The sequence below is a fragment of the Podarcis gaigeae genome (assembly GCF_964106915.1).
Source record: "Podarcis gaigeae genome assembly, chromosome: 2".
NCBI lineage: Eukaryota > Metazoa > Chordata > Lepidosauria > Squamata > Lacertidae > Podarcis > Podarcis gaigeae.
The window spans coordinates 26,291,764-26,316,348 of NC_139679.1; the positions used below are offsets into that span (position 1 = coordinate 26,291,764).

General features: G+C 44.7%; 1 protein-coding gene and 1 long non-coding RNA gene across 3 annotated transcripts in view; one reads left to right on the plus strand and one right to left on the minus strand.

The window, feature by feature from the left end:
• Positions 1–24,585, minus strand: part of LOC310839303 — a 127,794-nt gene that overhangs the window by 19,744 nt on the left and 83,465 nt on the right. The window lies entirely within an intron of this gene.
• MAP2K6 (mitogen-activated protein kinase kinase 6) overlaps positions 4,940–24,585 on the plus strand; it is a 76,412-nt gene continuing 56,766 nt past the window's right edge. The window contains exon 1 of one of the 2 annotated variants that reach the window (XM_083727723.1): positions 4,940–5,388. In XM_083727723.1, coding sequence (XP_083583849.1) covers positions 5,373–5,388 — 16 coding nt within the window. In that variant the 5' untranslated portion in view covers positions 4,940–5,372. Of the gene's footprint in view, positions 5,389–6,719; positions 6,970–24,585 lie in introns of those variants that run through there. The other variant, XM_083727724.1, reaches the window with a different exon arrangement.

Consider the following 24,585-nt stretch of genomic DNA (forward strand, 5'->3'; position numbering starts at 1 on the left):
GTGCAGAGTGAAAACACTTTAGGACCAACACATTTCTTTCAACAGAAGGAGAGTCAATACATCATAACAAGAGGACATGAACTCATTTCTATTCTCGCACACACATCTCATACCACGCTGAGTCCCATGACACCCGAATATCGTCCCAACATTACAGTAACATCTGCAAACGCGAAAGGTTTCCCTAGAACAACATTAATGTCTCATGCATGCAGTTCAAAAATATCTTGATATTTTTTTTTGTGGATGGGTGGAATTCAACATCGCACTCTTCTGATCATTCCATCAGCGAAAGCATTTCAGTCTGCAAAGAGGCATGATCTTCACTCTTCTCCTGCCCTATGAGCTGTTCGGGGGAATCCTCCTGACCCTCTGGACTGAATTTTTTTTTTGGGGGGTGGGCACAGAAGGCACATTTGAGCAGAGAGAGGGAAAGCCACGTTGTACTAGCAGGAGCCCTTGTTAGTTGAATCCAGCCCATTAACTTTAATGCATTTAAAGTTACATAATTATGCAACTATATAACAATTACATAACCAATATTAATAATATTATTTATTATTTATTTATTATGCTGGCATAATATAAAAGTTAATATATTAAAACAGAAATATAAAATGCAGGTTTAAATATCATACATACAAAAACAGGGGAAAGAAATAGAAAAACATACACACAAGAACAAGAAAGAAAGAAAACTTGAATGTAATTCCAAGCAGGCCATTATCTTATAAAGAGCCAATACTTCCTGCTCAACCTTCCCAAAAGATTTAACTATGTTCCAGTAAACTATAACCAGTATTAAATTGTTTCTAAAGGAAGGAATTTCTCTTTTTCCATAGTCTTTTAGAATGTGCCAGTTTAACCACTGTTTGTCACACATTCCCCTCGAGACGCTAATGTAATGTTGCATAACTTCTACATGTACTGGAACAGGAAGGTAATTTACAAAATTGGGTAGTCCTTTTTTTCTGGATTGACTGAATGCATAGGCCAGTTCATAACCTGTAATATATTTCTATGACGGCTTCTATCTACAACTCTGCCATAAAATTCACATTTCTTTTTATTTATTAAAAAAACCACACAACCGCCTTTCCAACTACATTGCCGTCACAAGGAGGAGTCCTAAACAAGAACAACAATATCAACATTAATCAGATTCATATCCGTACTGCACCCTTTAAATTAAGCAGGACAATTTCACTTAGATGGAGATTAATAGAAAGCAGAGTGAAATGAAAACCTCGTAAGGGTTTTCTGAAGAAAGCCACAGGGATTGGACCATACCAACATCATTTGGGAGGGCATTCCAGAAGTGCAAGGCCACCACTGAAAAGGCCCTGTTCCTGGATCCTCTCAGCCTAACATCTCTTATGGACAGACAGTAGGCTCTCAGCTGATCTTAGAACCTGGGCCAAGCAGTCTTTCAGGTTTAAGACTTCAAAACCAATTGGACTTTGTTTCCCATTTGGAGCTCACAATTTGAACTAGCAGCACCATGCATCCTTCTAATTTAAATGCTATTTCCTGCTTCAAACACTTAAGTGTCCGGCCTGATTTTCAGTCTTCCCTTAATATATATACATTTTTAAGCTACCTTTAAAAAGATTTTTAAAAAAAAAAAAAAAAAATAATTCTGGAGTTGCACCACAGCTGCTGATACCTCCTCCTTTTGCATGATGTTTATGGAAGTTTTTAATGTTTGGTGTTTTATCATGTTTTAATATTCTGTTGGGAGCGGCGTATAAAATGATTATGATGATGAAGAAGATGATGATGATAATAATAATAATACCACTTCAGCTACATAAGGATGGACACTCAGAGTGTGTTCACCCTTAGGAAAGATTCTCAGAAAAAAATACCTAGATTTTTAATGCAGCTTCAAACCTTTTGTCAGAAGGTACAAATTTACTTTCTGGCTTAGTGTCGTGAAGTAGCAAGATGACAGGGGGGAGGAAAAGGAGGAAGAGGATCCCGGCGAGGGGCATAGCGGGGACAAGCGGGGAATGAGGAAGTACTCATAGGGTGACGGAGGATGGCGAGGTGATGGGGGTCAACGCACAGGTACCAGAGAAGGAGGACCCATTGCCAGAGTGGCCTCCGTCTCCACGAACACAGCGGGATCTGAGGCACAGGGAGCAGTGGGAAGGGCACTCTGGGAGGCTGAAGCAGGCAAGGGCCCACAGCCCAGCTCTCTAGGTGGCCAGGTGGGGCTTGCTAGCTCTGGGATGAGGTGTGTGATGCCTCAGCTGTAGGCTTGGAGCAGGTGAGGGTCAGCATGCCAAGTACAGTGGTAACTCAGGTTAATAACTTAATTCATTCTGGAGGTCCGTTCTTAACCTGAAACTGTTCTTAACCTGAGGTACCACTTAAGCTAATGGGGCCTCCCGCTGCTGCCGTGCCACCGCCACACGATTTCTGTTCTCATTCTGAGGTAATGTTCTTAACCCAAGGTACTATTTCTGGGTTAGCGGAGTCTGTAACCTGAAGCGTCTGTAATCTGAGGTACAAAACTGTACAAAAGAGGGGCTGTGCCTGCTCATCTGCCCATGTTGATGGACCTTGGCTTGGATGTTCCTGGACTGCCATGGGACTGTGTTTTGGGTTTGACTCTGGACTGTATCCGGACTGCTGGACTTCAGACTTGGCTACTTGGATTGGCGTTGGACTGTGTTTCCGGACCTTTGAACATCGGTTGTGTGGATTGACGCCTGGACTTTCGAGTTTTGGACTTGGCATATTGACTTCCTTCCAGGTAGGCCAGGGGTTCAGGACACTTGACTAACCTAATCTATGAAGACCCTTTTCCCCCTTCCGCTTCCCAGTCAACGGAGTTCAGTACAACATAAACATTGGAAGAAGGCAAGCGAGAGTCCTATGGAGTTGATTGTGTCTCCTCTAGAAGCACAAACCCAGAGGACAAGCAAGAGGCCATATGTGTAAGAAAGTGAGAGTATTTGTTTTTTGTGTGTTAAGAGAAAGAGAGACTGTGTATGTGTGTGAAAGAGAAGGTTTGTTTTAAGCGAGTGTACGGGAGGAAGTGTGCAACTCGCAGAAGTTTTATAGATACTTCATTCCTTGAATGCTATGTTGTGACTCGACTGTAGTCTGTGGTGAAGATGGCTCACTCAACCGTGAGTGATCTGCTGTGTAACGGTCTTCAGTTCGCTCTGTGAATCTGTAGCCTCATTTGTCCTCTGTGGTTTGGCTCACTTCCTTGAGTGATCTGTCTTAGGTGTGGTTCGAGTTGGCTGCCATAAATTCACCGACTGACCTTCAGAACAGGCATAAATTCACCGACTGTCCTCTTGGACCTGCTGTTATCTGAAATGTCTTCTAAATAAAAATTAATTTCTTAATTACACGGTGCATATATGTGAGCAAAATGTGAGATGTAGGTTGCAGCTGGTTTCCCTCCTTATGAATGCAGCTTCTGTATTGTGCTGGTGATTCATTAGGGAGTAAAGGTAAACCCCATGGCAGGGTGAGCTCCCCTTGCTCTGTCCCAGCTCCTGCCAACCTAGCAGTTTGAAAGCACACCAGTGCAAGTAGATAAATAGGTACCACTGTGGCGGGAAGGTAAAAGGTGTTTCTGTGTGCTCTGGCTTCCATGACGGTGCCCTGTTGTGCCAGAAGTGGTTTAGTCATGCTGGCCACATGACCCGGAAAGCTGTCTGCAGACAAACGCTGGTTCCCTCGGCCTGAAAGCGAGATGAGCACCGCAACCCCATAGTTGCCTTTGACTAGACTTAACTGCCATGGGTTCCTTTACCTTTACCTATTGGTCTCTGGTATTATGAGTATGGTTGCATTGCTCAGTTTCAGGAGACTGGCAAGCACGACTAATCGTTCTACACAGGCTCTGCTCTTTTAGCACTGGGCTTTTCAGTTTGTTTGGCTCTGTCCCTGGGTGCACGAATTCTACCTGTGGGCAGCAATTTGTGACAGCAGTGCTCAGCGCCCTCCCTGCAGGCCCCCACCTCTGTATTACTAGGGTGTGGCAACTGAGAGTATTAGCTCCCACCTCCTGGACTCTTACCCTGAGCATTACTCAGGTCTTGGGATGAGAACTATACATGTGACTGAGCTCACATCTACACCATAGATTTAGAGCAAATGGCTTCCTCCAAAGAACCCCGGGAACTAGATTTTGTTGAGGATGTTGGGAGCTGTAGCTTTGCGATCAGTTCTTGTGATCCATAGAACGGTAGAGTTGGAAGGGACCCTGAGGGTCATTTAGTCCAACCCCTGCAATGTGCTTGAAATGCATGGCACGGGGCAATACTTAAAATCATAACTGCAATATTTTTAATAGCAGCGAAGTAGAAATCAAAAGACCTGAGGTTTAGCACTGGTTCAAGAAATCCTGGTTCGCCCGCCAGTCTTTAAAAAGTGACCTGTAATTGAAGAGAACGCAAAACAACCTGCATTTTCACAATATTGTCACTAAACAATACAGAGTGCCTCAATTTAGATGGCAGGAAAGTATTTATTGAGTGAAACGCCACTGTTTATCTTGGGCAGTGTGTCTTGCTTGCATGTATGTGTTTAGACTAAAAGCTTAAAGCAAATTAATTCAGAAGATGCTCAATGGCTAGTCATGCTGACATTTCTGTATATCGACAATATTCTTCCGAGAGGCTGAGCATTCCCTGGTATATGTACTGCCATGCAAGGCGAGGGGTCGCCACTGTTGGAGGCAGACTGCTAGACTGCAGTACGGCAATTCCTATGTTATGAAACTGCCATTGGATAGACACGAAGTCTCGCAACGTGGTTGCATGCTGGCTCTGCTAGGCAATGCTTCTCTGCAGCTTTCCGATTACATAGCAGAAGACTGTGCGCGGCCGTTTCCATTTCCTGCTTACATTTTCCAGTGGGATCTGTGCGCCCCCGCTGCACACCAGTCGCCTCCAAGTAGATGGCTCCGTGTATCTTAATCCCACCCACCTCCCTCCTCGAGCATGAAGACAACGGAGTCTCCTTAAAGAAGCGCTCAATGGGCTATCCGGATGAACTACATTACCCACAAACCAACGCGCTGCTCGTAGAAAGGACGTCTGCGCACTAAGGCACTCGGATCCAAGTTTGGAGCTTTTAGCTGCCAGTCCTGGCCCATCATGTAGGTGCAGCAGAGCCTTCCTTACCATTGCAATAGGGGGTGAAAACCCACTTTGCAATCTGTTTTGCAAGGTGTGCAATTGCAGTTCCTTCCTCTGCAAGGAGATCTGCTGCAGGGAGTCAGAAAAACTCCAGTTGCATGAAGACTGAGCGCTTGCAGTTTTCATCTTTGTTGCAAAACTAGCTACTGAAGAGAGAAGGCAAAGTCTTTTGTGTTCCCCTCCCCCATCAAAGCAGAGGGGAAAATGTCTCAGCCGAGAGGTAAGGCTCCGACTTGCGTTCCTTGCAGATATGCAAAAAGTCGTCCATGCATTATGGAATTGCATGCATGCAATTTTGGGGATGCAATTGCATTTTGAAGTTTGAGGCTTTGAATAGCTCTCAGTTGCATTTCCTGTTTAGAATGTACCTTTTTTCCCCCTCCTTGCAGACACACACTGGCGCGCGCACACACTCACGCACATACACACAGGCACACATAGTTCCTGTAAGGCAGGGCTTGCAGTTCAGCTGTGCATTGACGTTATTTGCATTCTTCTGCTGGGATTACAGAGCTCTTTTTTTTTTTTTTTGCCTTTTGCACAGTCAGGGCAGATAAAGGCTTTTGAAGGGCTTATGCATTTAGCTGCTGTATATTTTCTTGTTCCAAAAAAGGGCAAAATGCAAATCTGCAAGACAATTTACCTTGCAAATTTTAGCCAAACTTTGTATTTAAAAAAAAAATTAAAATTATCTAGAGGAAATGGAAGGTGAAACTTGAGTGGAGTTACTAAGAATTAAATATATGCCTCTGTTTCTATGGGAAAGTATTGTTCTGATGCCAATGCTGAGCTCATTTTCCACAGAGCTAGCCCCCCCCCCCCCCCGTCGCAAGCTGTGCGTGTAGTTTTAGGAATGGATTTGAGAAAGTTACGCAAGGAAGTCTCCTACGTTTTCTTATACTGGAACACGGATTTCTTGGTTTGGGATGTGTGTAAATGGAGGCAGAGCAGATCTTTTTCTCAAAAGTACTGGAGAAGGTTCTGTGTCTTAAGGCTGGCAACACGGTTTAAAAGATGGGCAAACGTGGAAGGATAATGGACATGGAATAAAAATGTAGACAAGCGTCCCCTTCAAACTTTGTAAGAGTAATGTTTAAAGTGGGAACTACTGTAGCCATCCTGCGTGGGTCTTGCAGTTAAGGGGAGGAATCCAGTTGTCTATGCATGGATATACGGATTCAGTTTTCTGGGTTTTATTCTATTTTGCATTACAAATATCTGTGTTACAAGAGGCTGCAGGACTCGTGGGTTTGGATTCTGTGCACAGTGGTGCAGAATGCATTTTGGGAAGCCACTTGTATGAGTTCCTTTATCGACGACTTCATTTTTTCCTCTCGAGGGTGGTCGGGAAAGGGGGCTAGAGAGGCAATGGGTGCTAATCGCAGTGTTTAATGTCAACCCCCCCCCTTCCCTAGTTGCACTTTGTGGCGGCTGAATTGCATAATTTATTCCCTATTTACTGCAGTCCTCTCTTCTGGCCAAATGGAGGCTGATTGGAAGCTCTCAGCAGAAAAGAGCCCAATCGGGTTTTTTTGCCAGTCTAAAAGGATGGCTAGCAGAGAATGTGGCACTCTTCCTTTCTCTTCGGATGCAACATGTTGATCTAGTTAGCAGCCAAGAGGGGAATCCATCATTTGATACACGGAGGGGGAAAAGGGGAGGATGTAAAAATCTGAATCTCCCTCCTCTTTCCTTGGAAAAACTGATTAAAGCTGGAGCAGAGAGACAGTGAAAAAGTACTCCTTTTTTTGAGGGACTGGATTTGTCTAAATTGAAGGGGAAAGTGCACCAATTCATTCAGGTTAGATCTTGCTTTCATTCAGTTTTGTTTGCGGCCAGGATCCATCATCTTGTCTGGTAAGGCCATCATTTCCCAGCCTAGAATTCCAGTTTCCTTTCCAACTCTCATTCTGTCCACGTGAAACATTTCCATACATATATTTAGATGTGTAGAATGCAATTTTCAAGTAGATGAGGTTGTGTGTTTTTTTTTAAGGTACAGTACTATAAAGAACACAAATGAAGCAAATGTTGGCTCCAAAAACATCTAGAGACCTTTATTTCAAAAGAATAAGGGTGTCTGTATGCAACAGAAAGTAAGGGGTAGTGTGTTAAAACGGCAGAAAGAGAAAGGCGTAACTTTGAGGGTTGTGGGGGTAACTGTGTACACGGAACTTCAGATTGTAAGCTCATTGGGGACAAGGGACTTGTATTTTGATCATGGTTACCCTGCAATGTTAACTGGTGGGTTGGATAACAGGGGGAGCGGAGGAAATAAAAAGCAAGGGTTGCAAGGCTTCAATATAAAGGAAATACAATTGCATTTACTTGATATTTCTTTCAGCCGAGCATGAGAACTACGGGATTCTGTGGATTGTTTTTGAGATGCTATAAGAGATGCAATATTTTTAAAATAATACACCTTGACAACTGTAATGGCACAAAGGAATCTTATTTTGGGTATGCTTTTTTAAACACGAGATTGATAAAGGTAATGGTAAAGGTAAAGGACCCCTGATGGTTAAATCCAGTCATAGGCGACTATGGGGTCGCGGTGCTCATCTCGCTTTCAGGCTGAGGGAGCTGGCGTTTGTCCACAGACAGATTCCCGGGTCATGTGTCCATCATGACTAAACCACTTATGGCGCAATGGGACACCATGATAGAAGCCAGAGCGCATGGAAACGCCGTTTACCTTCCTGCTGCAGCAGTACCCATTTATCTACTTGCACTGGCATGCTTTCGAATTGCTAGGTTGGCAGGAGCTGGGACCGAGCAACAGGAGCTCACCCCGTCGCGGGGATTTGAACTGCCAACCTTCTGATGGGCAAGCCCAAGAGGTTCAGTGGTTTAGACTACAGTGCCACCCATGTCCCTAGATTAATAAAAGGAGAAGCTAGCTCCCTGCCATGCAAATGATTATTCAGATACAGTGTCCAAGGGGCTGTCACATGGAGGATGGAGCAAGCTTGTTTTCTCCTAAGACCCGAACCAGTGGCTTGCAAGTTACAAGAAAGGGGATTCCGACTAAACATCAGGAAGAACTTTCTGACAGGGTGAACTGTTTGACTGTGCAAGAGATCACCACGAAAGATGGTGGACTCTCCTTCCTTGGAGGTTTTTAAGCAGAGGTTGGGTGGCCATCTGTCATGGATGCTTTAGCTGAGATTCCTGCATTGCAGATCACCCTTAGGTTACCTTCTAATTCTGTGATTCTGTATCTTTTTTATTATTATTACCTAAATTGTGGCATTTATTTCTGGTCTGTGGGATTTTCTTTTTTATAAGCGCAAGCTGCTGGTCCTGACCCAAATGGGGAAAGTTGATCATGTGAAACCTTTGTCTGGGTGCCACCACATTCTGCTAGCAGAAGCGCCAAGGCAGACTACGTAAGGGGGACTTATCCATGGGGCAAGCCAGTTCTTCTGAAATGGCAAGCTAATCTAGGACTGTTGGCATACGGAGGCATTTCCAGGTACCCTCACCTCATGGTAAGACGGATTTAAGTGGTACCTAGCTCTCAACAATGTTGGAACCCCCTCCCTTCAGTGCATGGATAGCTCAGTTGGTTAGAGCAATGCCAAGGTTGCAGGTTCGATCCCCATCCTATGGGACTGCTGCATTTTCCTGCATTGCAGGGGGTTCGACTAAGATGATCCTTAGGGTCCCTTTTTTTTGCACATTCATCCTCACCTGTGCTCGTGATGCACTCAAATTGTTTATGCATGATGGCGCTTTCAACGCCATTTGCACATGCAAATATTTCAGGGTGATTATATTGCTTTGGCTGCAATCGGTCAGTGCCCTGAAGTTTCCTGCTAAATATCTACAACTTTTTATACTACAAATCCTTTACAGTCATATCTTGGTTCTCAAACACCTTGTGACTCAAACGTTTTGGCTCCCGAATGTTGCAAACCTGGAAGTAAGTGTTCCGGTTTGCAAACTTTTTTTTGGAAGCTGAATGTCCGATGTGGCTTCCGATTGAGTGCAGGAAGCTCCTGCAGCCAATCTGAAACTGTGCCTTGGTTTTTCAATGTTTTTGGAAGACGAACGGACTTTGGAACAGTTTCTGTTTGAGAACCAAGGTACGACTGTAATAATAATAATAATAATAATAATAATAGTAATAATAATAATAATAATATATCAATAATATTTATACTGCGCCCATCTGGCTGGGTTCTAGCAAAATATAAAAACATAATAAAATATAAAAACATAATAAAATGTCAAACATTAAAAACAGGGCTGCCTTCAGATAATGTGCCGAAATGTACCCACTTATTTGATGTAACCACTCCTGCAGAGTTCCTATAGATGCCAGGTGCCGGCATTCCATTGTGTGTGGAAATGAGCTCTGGTTTAGCCTGAACCCAAACCCTTGAAAGTGTACAAATAGAAGCATGGCATCATAGTGCAACTATCTTACACTTAGTGTAGATGGTGAGCAATTTTTTTTTTTGGGGGGGGGTGGAAACACAGAAAACAGAATAGGTAGAGTTCAAGTGTGGATGCGGGACGCAGGTGGCGCTGTGGGTTAAAGCCTCAGCGCCTAGGACTTGCCGATCGAAAGGTCGGCGGTTCAAATCCCTGCGGCGGGGTGCGCTCCCGCTGCTCGGTCCCAGCGCCTGCCAACCTAGCAGTTCGAAAGCACCTCCGGGTGCAAGTAGATAAATAGGGACCGCTTACCAGTGGGAAGGTAAATGGCGTTTCTGTGTGCGGCTCTGGCTTGCCAGATGCAGCTTTGTCACGCTGGCCACGTGACCCGGAAGTGTCTCCGGACCGCGCTGGCCCCTGGCCTCTTAAGTGAGATGGGCGCACAACCTCAGAGTCTGTCAAGACTGGCCCGTACGGGCAGGGGTACCTTTACCTTTACCTTTTAAGTGTGGATGCAGTGTCGCAGAAACTTCTGATCTGACAGAAATCCATTTCAGATGCCCTACTAGTGGCATAGCGTTGTTTGCTGGTGCCCAGGGCATGCTGGGTGGGAGGGCTGTGCTCACACTGTGAGTGGCGGAAGGGCAGCCTAGTTGCGGACGCCATTGGAGCGACTCCACCCCCACCAGAGCAAAGTGGGGCTGTGCTGAATTGCCTGTCGGCCTGCACAGGGGGGAGCCTGGCCGGTCGGCAGGGCCCTTAGCGGGCAGAGAGGAACATTGGGCCATGCTACGCTGGGGTCACCTGCGTGGGGACGCCTAGTTTGTGCTCCCTCCCTGGCACTCCCCACACTATGCGCCCATGCCCTACTAATGCATCAGTGCCATGTCGCTGCATACAGCTGCTATTAAACAGCAGTCTGGAGGGGGCCTCAATATTCCATTAAACCCTTATTGAACCTGGAAGGCTTCACAAAGGAGTTCAACAGGTGTATGGCAGCCGCTTTGAGCTACCAAGTCTAATAATGCCACAGACAGCACTTCTGAAGGGGTCCCGAGGTTCTCTTGACTTTAGCTCTTTGCTAGTTCCGTTCAGAAGAGTTGGCTGTGATTGCGTTTGGTTAAGTTTTGCTTTGCTTTCGTGTGCAATCTTGATCGCGTCGCTAGCGTTAAGGCAACGCGAATGACTATTTACAGAACTGGTTGCAAGAGGTTAAATACTGAAGTAATGCTCTCCATTGTTTAGTGGAAGGATAATTAGTTCTGGGTGCTTGAAATCGGCACTTAGCTGGAAGTAGTCACTGAAAATTATCCCCAGGTAAAAGAGCACAGCAAAGGTTGAGCTCCAAAGTGCCCTGTGCTGGAATGGAAAGTGGTTCAGCTCATGGTGGGGTGGGATGCTGGGAGAGAGAATAGGAGCTGCAGAGTTTTTGCGAGTCTTTGAGGTGCATTGAGTTCCCCTGACCTTCAGGAGAGAGGCCTTTCGTGATAGGGCGGAAGGGTGGCAATGGGTTTCGGCAGGTTCTGTTGCACGCAGGGTATCCCCTGTGAAACCTAGCCGTGGCATATCAAGAGCAGCATCTGCTAAGGTGAAGTTTCTTTGCTCATTCAAAAGTGTTCTTTATTTCACTGCTTATAAATATACATAAGAAGCCACTTCTGTGGAAGCCCTGTGTAAGGGCTACTTCTGCAATGGGCCTCCTCCCCCTGTGTGTCCCTCCACTTCAAAATACAGTGGTACCTCGGGTTACATACGCTTCAGGGTACAGACTCCGCTAACCCAGAAATATTACCTCGGGTTAAGAACTTTGATGAGAACAGAAATCGTGCAGCGGTGGCGCGGCGGCAGCAGGAGGCCCCATTAGCTAAAGTGGTGCTTCAGGTTAAGAACAGTTTCAGATTAAGAACAGACCTCCAGAACGAATTAAGATCTTAACCTGAGGTACCACTGTAAGTGGCTGTGAGGAGACCTCCCCTCCACCGCCCAGAACAGCGGAGGAGAGGAGCGATTGCTACATCTGGCAAGCTGATGTAGTTGCCCAGACAGTACGATTGTCTTAGCTTGATGCTAAATTCCACCCAGTGTGATGGACGCAAATATTGGATTATGTTGATAGTTCCACTCTGCATCAGTTTCAGGTTGGGGCGGAAGGATGCAAAACCAACAAGAACATTAAAAACAAGCTTAAAATATTCCGTACTTAGGAAAATGTGAACCTCTGTGACTTGTGGAGTAATTAAATGCATCCTCTTCCTTTTTTTTTTAACAGTTGATAATGTGTTTGGCGTATATATCCTCCCCTCCGCACACGGAATAGGTTAGAAAAATAAAATAGCAAACGGGAGAAGAAGCCTTCTTCGTTGTTTTCTGATTTGCGGCTTCTAATATGCGTCAAAATTATGCATGGCTCAATCCCATTTGGATGTAACGACTTGAGAAATGGGGATGTGTAGTGGAATTCTGTGCAAGATGTGAACAGCATCTGCTGTCTTTGAAAAGTGGTAGAAAAACTGTATCCATTGCACGCATGCCAGATTTTCGTTGCAGCCGTGCCTCTCGGGATAATATTTTCTTGTAGACTGCCATGGTGATGATGTTTGTGAAGGGCAGTTTGAAAATTAAATTAAAAAATTAAATTAAATTAAATACAGTGGTACCTTGGGTTACATATGCTTCAGGTTACATACACTTCAGGTTACAGACTCCGCTAACCCATAAATAGTGCTTCAGATTAAGAACTTTGCCTCAGGATGAGAACAGAAATCGTGCTCTGGCGGTGCGGCGGCAGCAGGAGGCCCCATTAGCTAAAGTGGTGCTTCAGGTTAAGAACAGTTTCAGGTTAAGAACAGACCTCCAGAACGAATTAAGTACTGAACCCGAGGTACCACTGTACTGGTAACCCAATGCTTGCCAGTTGCAAGGGACTGATTTTGTGCAAGTCTCTTATGTCCCTGAAGAGGGACCTGGAGCCTTGCTGCAGACACAATCCGTGATAACTCTTTAGGCAAAGTTCCATTTTTCTGACTCAAGTCAGGCATGAGGTTTGAGAGTGTGTACTTGGTACAGTGACTTCTGGTAGTGGGACCCCAGTTGCATCAGTGGACCCTGCCCCATGCTGTGACGCCCCTCTTGCAGTGAGCTTACCAGGGTGGCTGAGCGTTGTTTGAATTTCCCACAGTGCCCCAGAGTGATGCTCACAGCTGCTTGCCGCTATTGGGCATCAACTCAGTGTTAGAAACTCAGATGTATTAGCTGGGTGCCAAATGGCTCCATAAGCCAAGGTTGCAGTTGCCAAAACAGATTGTCTAGTTGCCATTTTGGGGGCCAGACAGGTCAAAAGTTGTATTTTTCAATTTGACTTTTTGGTTCCTGAAATTCATTTCGATTGTGCAGATAACATATAACGGATAGAATTCTGCAGGATGTGTTGTTAGTGTGTGAAAACAGGCAAGACCCAAGGCTTCCCAGGCATGCATCTCCAGATGGTGGAGACGTTAGGCGCTATCCTGGCTCCTGGACATTTTCACTTGGCAGCAAGTGGTAGCTAGCTGGGTGCAAAATGCTTGGAAAGAAACGATGGCTTATCATACTTTGCAAGTTGGGCCAGTGAGATCTATGAAACGCGCAAAAGCACTAGATTTATTGTAGGCAATATCTTTTTGTATTGTATATTCCATTTTTGTTAGATGCTATAAACTTTTGTAGGAGAGGTGGGGAATAGTGGGGAATAGGAAGGCATGAAAAAGTGAAAAATTGCTTAGGTCCACTTACGTAACGTGGGCACAGATCATGTTTATTCCACTTTGGTTTTTGTGTGTTGCTGGTCTTCATGTCCTTGTTGATATATGAAAAACGGGTGTAAAAATGGTTTTTGACGATCATACGCTATAAGACCTAGAAAACTGCAAATAACCTTAATATCATTGCTAACGATGATTTACAGAAAATCCCTTTGCTTATTGAATTTGCAGCTTCTGACTTGCATGTGTTGTAATCTGAGCTAATACGTTTAGCAGAGGTTTAAACTTTGTGAGTTTACTCTGTAGATGATTATTGGAGTTGTTCTTTGCTGCTAAAATCTTCCTTACGGCACGACAGGGATGCTGAACATGTTTGACGGAATCACTGAATGTATCTGATATGTGGTTGCTTTTTTGGGTGGGGTGGGGTGGGGGGTTTCATCCAAGCCTACTACTACCAAGCCTAGTTTTTCCAGAGGATCACTTTTTCCCACCCCTATTCCTCCATTCATCTGCTGCTAAAGCAAAAGACGATAACCTATCCCATGGTCCCCTCTTTAGAGCTAGGGGACTGAACATATGGCACGACTTATGGGGCTGGCTTTGGCCCAAAGGATGCCAGCTTCTGATCCCTAGACAAGTGGCTTCTATGTTCTTACATGCTAATGTGCAGTTAAATATACGTTAAAAGGCTGCCTCTAACAATTCCCATTTCATAATTTGTTTCTTATGATCTCCGTCACTGATACTGGACAATCTTTCCACTTCTATATTGCTGAAATACAAAGGTTAAACCCCACCCCCAGTCTCATGAAGAATAATACAGTGGTAAGAACTTAATTCGTTCTGGAGGTCCGTTCTTAACCTGAAACTGTTCTTATCCTGAAGCACCACTTTAGCTAATGGGACCTCCTGCTGCTGCCGCGCCGCCGGTACACGTTTTCTGTTCTCATCCTGAAGCAAAGTTCTTAACCCGAGGTACTATTTCTGGGTTAGCGGAGTCTGTAACCTGAAGCGTATGTAACCCGAGGTACCACTGTATATATTTTGTTTTAAGGGCAGAACTCAACCTCTTTCATATTTAAATAATAATATTTGAATCCAGGTGGTGCTGGGGTGTCCAGAATTTAAAACCAGAAAGCTAAGTTAAAGATTGGAGAGCAGAAAAATATCTCCTAAGCTGTTCACTGCCTTTGGAATGCAGAGTGGCTTGGCTGCCTAAATAGATATTGTTGCTTTGAGTTCATTCTGCCAAATGATTCTCGCACCAAATTTTGATGTTTTGCAATGCGGGGTGGGGATGGGTGGGAATTTCCTGAAAGTTTGCGATCTATTCTCTGCGTGCGTGTGATGCAGAGAGCCACGAACGTCTTTCTCGTATGTGTGATGCCCTCTGTGTTTCTTGGCAGGTGCCAACTCATCTTGGAGGCGCACCACTGGCAAGAAACAAAACATTTTAAAAGCCTTGCTGTGCGCCTTAGTGGGGCTTGTATACATATAACAGCATGAGCAGCTTGTGGGACATACTTAAATATGTTGCAAATGAAGCTAGTGCACAAAAATATTCCATTAGTACACTTGCCCAAAATGAAAAGAATCTCTTGTCTCATTTATAGCCTCCTTGCCTGGTTGTCTGGAGGAAATTCTGCAGGGAACCGGACTGGTGGCTGTTTACAAGCTTTCAATATTGCCTTTGTTTTTCATCTAACCACACAGGTCTTGGAAAAGAAAAATCCTGTGGTGTTATATCAGGTTGTATAGGCGACATACACAGAGATGCCATGGGAACTGTAGCAGTTTTCCACAGTGGTCCTTTGCTGCACATGTGATTCTGGAGCTTTATTTTTTAATTTTTTTAATAAGCTGCATGCAGTGATGCAGTGCCTGTAATGAGACTGTGGCTACAGAGGGTGCAATTATACTTCACATGCATTTTAGGAAATCTTTCTTTTTTTGTGACCAGCTGGTTGTGCAGTTGTTTGTGTCTATGTCTATATCTACATGGAATTGAACCCCATTGAGTTCCGGGAAACTTACCCTCAGGAAAGAACAGGGCAGGGAAATAATTTTCCCTCTCACTTCGGCTATTCCATAGTTCCATTGCCTTTTGCTAAACGTAGGTAAACTACTGTTGCGTACTTCTCCAGGGTTATGGGGGAAGGTTCACAGGTTTCAGAAGAGCAGTTTTTAAGGTGTTCCTCCAACCCAACCCCCAGAAACCACGTGGTAATTGGATTATTACCACTCTTCCCTTTGTTTGTATTATGCAGTGCAAAGGCAGCAGGCATTTGGTAATGAACCTGTGAAGTGGTTGAATGAGTGAGCTAGCCTGCCTCTAGATCAGGGGTCAGCAACCTTTTTCAGCCGTGGGCCTGTCCACCGTCCCTCAGACCACATGGGGGGGCCAGACTATATTTTGAAAAAAGAAGAACGAATTCCTAGACTCCACAAATAACCCAGAGATGCATTTTAAACAAAAGCACACATTCTACTCATGTTAAAACACAAGGCAGGCCCCACAAATAACCCAGAGATGCGTTTTAAATAAAAGGACACATTCTAATGTAAAAACACGCTGATTCCCAGACCGTCCGCGGGCCAGATTGAGAAGACAATTGGGCTGCATCTGGCTCACGGGCCTTAGGTTGCCTATCCCTGCCCTAGATCCTGTGTGTGTTTGTGTGCACACAAGCCATGTCCTCTGCCAATGCACAAGTGGGGTCAATCTGTTCTACAATTTCAGATTCTGTGTAGCTCACCCAGACAGACACCAGTAGTCACACATTGGCTGGGAGGCTGTGGCTGAGTGGTACCTAGGGGTGGGGTTGGTCAACATACAGTGGTACCTTGGGTTAAGTACTTAATTTGTTCCGGAGGTCCGTTCTTAACCTGAAACTGTTCTTAACCTGAAGCACCACTTTAGCTAATGGGGCCTCCCGCTGCCGCCGCACCGCCGGAGCACGATTTCTGTTCTCATCCTGAAGCAAAGTTCTTAACCCGAGGTACTATTTCTGGGTTAGTGGAGTCTGTAACCTGAAGTGTATGTAACCCGAGGTACCAGTGTATTCTGGAGAGTGCCCTTGGGAAGCAAATGCATGGATATGGCATGTAGGGGGCAGGCTGCAGGGGCTGCTGGAGCTGACAAAACAACAAGATGGAATACAAGCAGGGTACTTACGAAGCATAAGCCGGGTACTTATGAAGATGATAGCAAGCAGTTCTTGCAGGGAATCGAGAAAACCTGCAAAAGACGCTTCCCCAAATTGAGCACATGCTAATGATTTCTTAAGGAAAAGGAAGCTGGTGCTGGGTTTTCCAGCTGCTAAAAACAATCCAGTTGATTTGGAGCTTCTGCTAATTGATTCGTTAGGCCTGTTTTGTCTGATGCTCATATATATTCCTTGTCTGCCTGTCTAGAAAACGGCAGCATTTAGATATATAAAGAATAAATGCAAAGCTCTTTATTTCCCGGGCCTGTGCAATGTGAAATTGGAGGCCATTCCCTTGGAGGTTGGAGGGGTAGTGGTGCTGAATTAAAACTGGATTGTTATTAATCAGTCCTACGATTATGATTTCACCAAATGGCTCTGCTAACTGTGGTCGCTTTCCTAGGGATATTGTCTGTGACCATGGCGTTTCCCATATTAAAATTTTCAGAAAGAACTGCGATTTCTGTCTGGTGCTTAATGGTGGGTCAGACATTGTGAGCCAAGAGTAGAAGTGCAGGGAAACATATGTAGATGTTAGTCGCTGAATTACTGGTATGGATAGCACTCAGTGTTCAGCATTAGCCAGGTGCCAGCCAGACACATTTTGCACCTGACTTTTGACCACTTGTGACCAAGTGAAGATGTTTGGGCTCCAGGATGGCGCAAGGCATCTCCGCCATCTGCGGATCACTGGATCTATACTGTTTACACACACAAATACCTCCTCCTGTAGAATTCTATCAGTTACATTTTATCTTCACAATTGGGATGAATTTCCGGAACCCAGTTGCTTTTTCTGTGCTGCCTTGAGCAGGAGCAGTCACCATTAAGGAAAAGAGGTTGGAATAGGCCAATAGATACATGGACTGGATCAAGTGACCTTCTTTAAATTCTCAAAGTTCTTTACATAGTAGCTCAAGGCTGTCATCTGAACTGGTCAGATGTTTAACTGAGAATCAATCACAGTCTGTCTACCATTTGAAAAATGAGACTTTAGAGTGGTCTTGCCCCAAAATGACAACTGCAACCTTGGTGTATTGGAGCTATTTGGTGCCTAGCTTATATATCTGAGTTTCTAACACTGGTGGCATTCACACCGGAAGGGCCAGTGTGACCAGTGGGTCCAGTGCAGAAGCACCCTGCTATACCACTTCCACACCACCTGCTCCTTTGACAGTTCACAGAGTGTGTGCATGTGATTTTCTCCCCCACAGCTCAAGCTGTTTCTATCTCCATGCTGCCTCTATGGAATTTGAGCATTCTGAACTTCAGATGGGCCACATGGAGCTGAAGCAACTTGGTGCACCTGGCTGGGGATGGGCGAGAGTTTTTCTCTTTTACAATCTGTCCAAATTGAGTTGCCCGAGGGGGCAAAGTATTTTATTAAGAGCCAACAGCTGGGAGTTGCCGATGTGTTCAGGAAAAGTGTAGGGTGTGTGTGTGTATGTGTTGTCTCCCCTGCCCTGTTTTCCCACTCTTTGGGCCTTTGCTCTATTTTCCAGATCTGCATTTTGTTCAACACCCAAGAGATCAGTTGCCGATCTCGGTGATGTAAGTTGGATCCTTGCTTGCTTCTGCTGCAGCCTTTAAGGGGAGCAGTCGTGCTGCTCCTCACAGGTTGTGGCTGTGGTGGCCTGGTTGGGCTGCTCAGGTGGAAGGAGAGAGAGGGGCTTCCTACATCTGCCCCAAACCATCCTGAGTGATGCATCTGTGATGGCTGCAGGAACTGACTCCATCCTTTAGGGAAAGAGCAGCCCACAGACTTATTAGAGGAGGCATTGCAGCTTCTCCAGTTCTTGACCACAGTAGACACTCTGATGCTCTGCAGAAGAACAATCTGCTTATCTTCCAAGAGATAGGATAGCAAACTTGGAAGCTGTCTTATGCTGTCATGCTTTTTGATCCATCTACCTCAGTATTATTTGTATTTTCAAACTGCCCTTCAACCTACAGGTTCCCCAGTCTAATAAAATGCAAAATTTAGGAAACCATACAACTGTTACTAGCACAACAAAATTTCAGCAGAACACAATTCCAGCACTTCCATCAACCTGACTTGCAGACTGCTCCATCGCCTTAAGTATGTTAGACCTGATGTCAAAAAGGCAACAATGATGGGAACAAACAATATCTCGGTGCAAGGGATTTCTGTAACTAGGGCGCTGCCTCCCCAGGGTGTCAAACAGAGGTCCTTCCCCATCCTTCTTGGAGATACTGGAAATTGAATCTGGAGTCTCTTGCATGAGAATCATGTGCTGTACCACTGATCTGTGGCAACTCTCCATGAACTGTTAAAGCCACTACCCGTGATCATAGCAGGAGCAGAATTGTTGCAACGACAATTATTTTATAAAGCTTACTGTTCATCTAGCTGGCGTCTTTCTGGTGCCCGTTTCTTCCTTAGGTTCCTGAGCGATTAGATGCCAGATATCTAAATGGCCTCTTACAATTCGTAAAAGTTATTTTTCCTCTTCCACAACTTTCACCATAGCAGCAGGTTCTCTACCCCTCCTTGTTTGCTAGATTGTTTTGTTCAGTTACTGTTCAATAGCTTTCTTCATCCTCTAAATCAGGGATAACCAACATGGTACCCTCCAAATTTTGTGGCATCTACAACTCCTGTTATCCTTGATTGCTGTCCATGCTTACTGGAACTGTAGTCCTAACAGCATCTAGAGGGGACATCATGCTGGCTACCCCAGTTTGTCTACAACTTTATTGAAATCTGGACATCAAAAATTTTAAGTCCTTTGCTGCATGGATGGGAAAGGTCTCTCTCTCTCTCTGTGTGTGTGTTTGTGTGATGAGAGATTTCTTCCTGCTCCTGAGATTTGCCTATCTCTTGTTTTCTTTGTGTGTGTTTTAATTCTTCCATTTTAATTCTGGTTCATGGGCTCAGGGGTCCTTGGCTGCAAAGTGGAATAAAAACGAGCTTACTCCCCCAATTCCTCATGAACAGAAAAGAAAGGGAAGAGAAGAAAAATTATGTCCCCCCCCATTATTTGTGTTTAAATAATAATAATAATAATAATAATAATAATAATAATAATAATAATAAAGGGAGCAGTGGGATTATGAAACACTTTCCCTTTACAGTACAGTGGTACCTAGGGTTACAGACACTTCAGGCTACAGATGCTTTAGGTTACAGACTCCTAACCCAGAAATAGTACCTCAGGTTAAGAACTTTGCTTCAGGATGAGAACCGAAATTGTGCTCCGGCGGCACAGCCGCAGCGGGAGGCCCTATTAGCTAAAGTGGTGCTTCAGGTTAAGGACAGTTTCAGGTTAAGAACGGACCTCCAGAATGAATTAAGTTCTTAACTTGAGGTACCACTGTATGTGCATCTTCACCCGGCTTCCATTTGCCCAGAGTGCACAGACACAAAAGTTCTCTCATGAAATTTATCATTACGTAACTGCTTGAAGTGAGATCTACTGGCATTTTTTATTTTTTGCAGGGAAGAGCCCTTTTCATTGAGCACCTCGAGATGCTCACCCCACTGTGAACGCTTAAGGCTGCAATTCTTCTGTTGGGAGTTTTCTATGGACTTCAGTAGGAGTAGGATTGAAGAATATAACAGCTGATCTGATTGAATGCTCGGGAGCCTCTTTTTAAAAAAATGCAGAGATGACATAGGGTGAAACCACAAATGCTCTGTATATATTTGCGAGAGAGGAAATGGTGGCCTTTTGCGTGGTTGCTGCTTTTGTGTGGCTGTGTTTTCCACCCAGCCACAGGGGCTGGAAGGCGACCTAGAAAGCACAGAAGACATGATATCTCCCCACAACAGCACTGCCAGTCTCAAGGAAAGGGCCCACCTCATCTGTTTCGCCTTCCTTGTTTTAAATGCTGACTTGCATTGCTGCAGGACTTCAGCACCTGGAAGCAGTCACTGTGCTGCAGCTAGAAGAATTTTCCTGGGGTGTCTTTGGGCATTCAGATACGGTGCTTCTGATTTAAGAGGCAGCGCATAGAATTATAGAATGGTAGAGTTGGAAGGGGCCATGAGGGTCATCTAGTCCAACCCCCTGCAATGCAGGAGTCTTTTGCCCAAAAGATTAGGGATAGGGAACCTGTGAACCTGTTGCTGGACTCCCAACTCGCATCGTTTTTAGCCAGGATGGCCAGCGGGAGTTGTCATCCATCAACATTTGGAGGATGGAAAGTTCTTGAACATTGATGGTACAGTGGTACCTCGGGTTACATATGCTTCAGGTTACATATGCTTCAAGTTATAGACTCCGCTAACCCAGAAATAGTACCTCGGGTTAAGAACTTTGCTTCAGGATGAGAACAGAAATTGTGCTCCGGTGGTGTGGCGGCAGCAGGAGGCCCCGTTAGCTAAAGTGGTACCTCAGGTTAAAAACAGTTTCAGGTTAAGAACAGACCTCCGGAACGAATTAAGTACTTAACCTGAGGTACCACTGTATTACAATACCATCAGTTACATGAAATGTTTAAATTAGATAGAAAAAAAATGGTTTTGCGGACCGAAGTTCACAATTCGAAAAAGAACTGCTGCAAAACAAAGAGACACTTTTGTCTAAAATGTATAATTTGTTATTAGACTGGGAAACAAAACACGAGCTTGTTAAAGCCACAATGACACACCGGGCAATAGATATAGGACACAATATACCGTATTTTTCACCCTATAGGGCGCAGTGGCCCATAGGGCACACCTAGGTTTTTTTTTGGGGGGGGAATAAATAAATAAATAAATAATTATTTTCCCCCCCCACCCGCGGGGCTGGGGTGGAGGAAGTCCGAGCTTCCCCCGACCCCAGCTCCCAGAACAGGCTGCTGCCCGCAAGCCTTGCGAGCCCAGCGGGAACTCCCACCGGGCTCCCATGGCTTGCGGATAGCTGCCTGAAACCTGGAGAGCGAGAGGGGTCATTACGCACCAACCCCTCTCGCTCTCCAGGCTTCAGCAAAAGCCTGCATTCGCCCCATAGGACGCACACACATTTCCCCTTCATTTTTGGAGAGGGAAAAAGTGCGTCCTATAGGGCGAAAAATACGGTAGATTTTAACCTCGGAAGAAAACTCTGGAAAAGTGACTTGAAGTTTACAGCATGTTATTCTTTGAAGGAGAACTACCGGAAAATGATTCACAGATGGTATTTCACTCTGAGTAGGCTTGTGAAGATGTATCAGTCCGAATCAGATAAGTGCTGGAGATGCAAAGAGGTGGAGGGAAGGTTTTTTCACATGTGGTAAACTTGTAAAAGGGTAAAAGAGTATTGGGAAATGATCCATAATGAATTGAAAAAAAAAGTTTTAAAGTACTCCCCCCCACCCCCCGGGTCCTTTCTGTTGGGGATAATTCTGGACTGAAGTTCCCAGGTGACAAAAAAAGTTATTTATGTATGCCACTACTGCAGTCCGTGTTTTGTTAGCCCCAAAATGGAAAACGAGCGAGGTCCCAACTAAAGAAAAATGGCAACTTAAGTTGACGGAATATGCACAACTCACAGACTTAGCATATAGTATAAGAGACCAAGAAGTACAACCTCTGGTTGCGGACGAGATCCGTTGCGGAGCTCCCGTCGGATCCTGAGGTTTCCGCAACTGGAGGGACCACTTCCGCACATGCCCGTGCGGTGGTAGAGCGATTCTGCGCATGCGTGCGGTGCGGTAGAGCGATTCTGTGCATGCGCACATGGTGAAACCCGGAAAAATACTTCTGGGTTTGCCGCATACGTATCCCAAAGGATACATAACCGGAGGTGAACATAAGTAGAGGTACCACTGCACATTTAGAGAATATTGGAAAACGTTTATTCAATATGTGGGAAATAATTTTGTACAGCTGAAAATGCTGGCAGCTTTAAGAGAAATTCAACAGTGTAAGCAAGTTTTGATGGATGTAATGAAATACTGAATGGTATAGTATTTGTAAAATATGCAGGGATTTATGATATATAAAATGAACCATGGAAAGAGAAGAAGGGAAAGCATTGATGTTCTGCACCCTACTGGGTTGAGAGGATACAGTTTGTTCCGGATTCTCTGTTGCATTGAATTGGTTTATGCTGTGCTCTTAAACTCTCGAGCCGACCGTACATTTAGGGCACCCTGTGTACCTGCACAGAGTTGCATTTGTGCTCGGGTTACCCCCTCCAAAAAAAGAAGTGGAACGAAAAGAGGTAGGGAAGGGAGTCAGGGTTAAAGTGGTGTATTATATCTTTTTGCAAGAATGCCAGAGTTACGCTTTATAACAGTACCCATTTTGAGGCCTTCCAGAATGTGTCCTAATAGCTTGCCGTTGCTTAAATATGTGACCTTCCCTAAATACTTCCTGGGCAAATGACCCCATACTGTATCCGTATAAAAAAAATATCCTGGTGTAATTGAGTGATTGTCGAAAGCAAGCAGAGTCTTCTTAAACGTAGCTAAAGAAATGCTAGGCACGTCTCCGATTGTGGAGTGCCTTTCTTCCTCGGATGACGTTTGTCCTGGAATTGGAATTTGAAAGGGGAGGCCATGTGAACTGGAAGCAGAGAAGCAAATAGAGGCCTGCCTGCCGAGGAACAACAAACAGAGGTCACTTTCCTGGCTGGCCAGAATTACTTATGTAAAGTCACTCTAGCAGACAGCGAGAGGCCTGTTGCTACAGAGCATCGAAGAGCGAAATGTCATGGGTTCTGCTTCTTTATTTGTGCTCCAGGCCCTTGCCCTTACCCTGAAACTTTGCCAGAAACGCTGCATTTCTTCCTAATACCTGGCATATTTGTAACTTCATCTTCTTATTGGAAAGCTTTAGAAACACATTTTTGAAGTGTGTGAAATAGTGGCGTGAGAATCAGTTTTTTAAAAAAACAAAAGTTTAATTATAACTGCAACAAACTGAAAACCAATTTTCACCTAACTTTATTGCTCTCTCTTTTTGATTTTATGGAAGCCTTCAAATTATTATTATTATTTATTTTGGGGGAGGGAGGTAATTACACATCTCTACAGAACAGAAAAACTTCAAGCTCCTTTTTTTTGCAGTGTATAACCAGTTTCTGCATGGTTGAAAATTGTAGATAAAATCAGAATGGTTTTAACTGTTCTACTTAATCAGTTCTTTTAATGCAACCTAACAACCTCAAATATGCAGATGACACAACTTTGATGGCAGAAAGTGAGGAGGAATTGAAGAACCTCTTAATGAGGGTGAAAGAGGAGAGCGCAAAATATGGTCTGACGTTGAGCATCAAAAAAACTAAGATCATGGCCACTGGTCCCATCACCTCCTGGCAAATAGAAGGGGAAGAAATGGAGGCAGTGAGAGATTTTACTTTCTTGGGCTCCATGGTCACTGCAGATGGTGACAGCAGTCATGAAATTAAAAGATGCCTGTTTCTTGGGAGAAAAGTGATGACAAACCTAGACAGCATCTTAAAAAGCAGAGACGTCACCTTACTGTCAAAGGTCTTTATAGTTAAAGCTATGGTTTTCCCAGTAGTGATGTATGGAAGTTAGAGCTGGACCATAAAGAAGGCAGATCACTGAAGAATTGATGCTTTTGAATTATGGTGCTGGAGGAGACTCTTGAGAGTCCCATGGACTGCAAGAACATCAAAAGCATCCATTCTTAAGGAAATCAGCCCTGAGTGCTCACTGGAAGGACAGATCCTGAAGCTGAGGCTCCAATACTTTGGCCACCTCATGAGAAGAGAAGACTCCTTGGAAAAGACCCTGATGTTGGGAAAGATGGAGGGCACAAGGAGAAGGGGACGACAGAGGACGAGATGGTTGGACAGTGTTCTGGAAGCTACCAGCATGAGTTTGACCAAACTTCGGGAGGCAGTGGAAGACAGGAGTGCCTGGCGTGCTGTGGTCCATGGGGTCACGAAGAGTCGACTAAACTAAACGACTAAACTGAACAACCACCACCACCTGTTTTCACTCATTCCAATTTTGGTAAAATGGAATTAGCTTAGCTTAGAGAGCCAGTGTGGTGTAGTGGTTAAGAGCAGTAGTCTCATAATCTGGGGAACCGGGTTCGTGTCTCCGCTCCTCCACATGCAGCTGCTGGGTGACCTTGGGCCAGTCACACTTCTCTGAAGTCTCTCAGCCCCACTCACCTCACAGAGT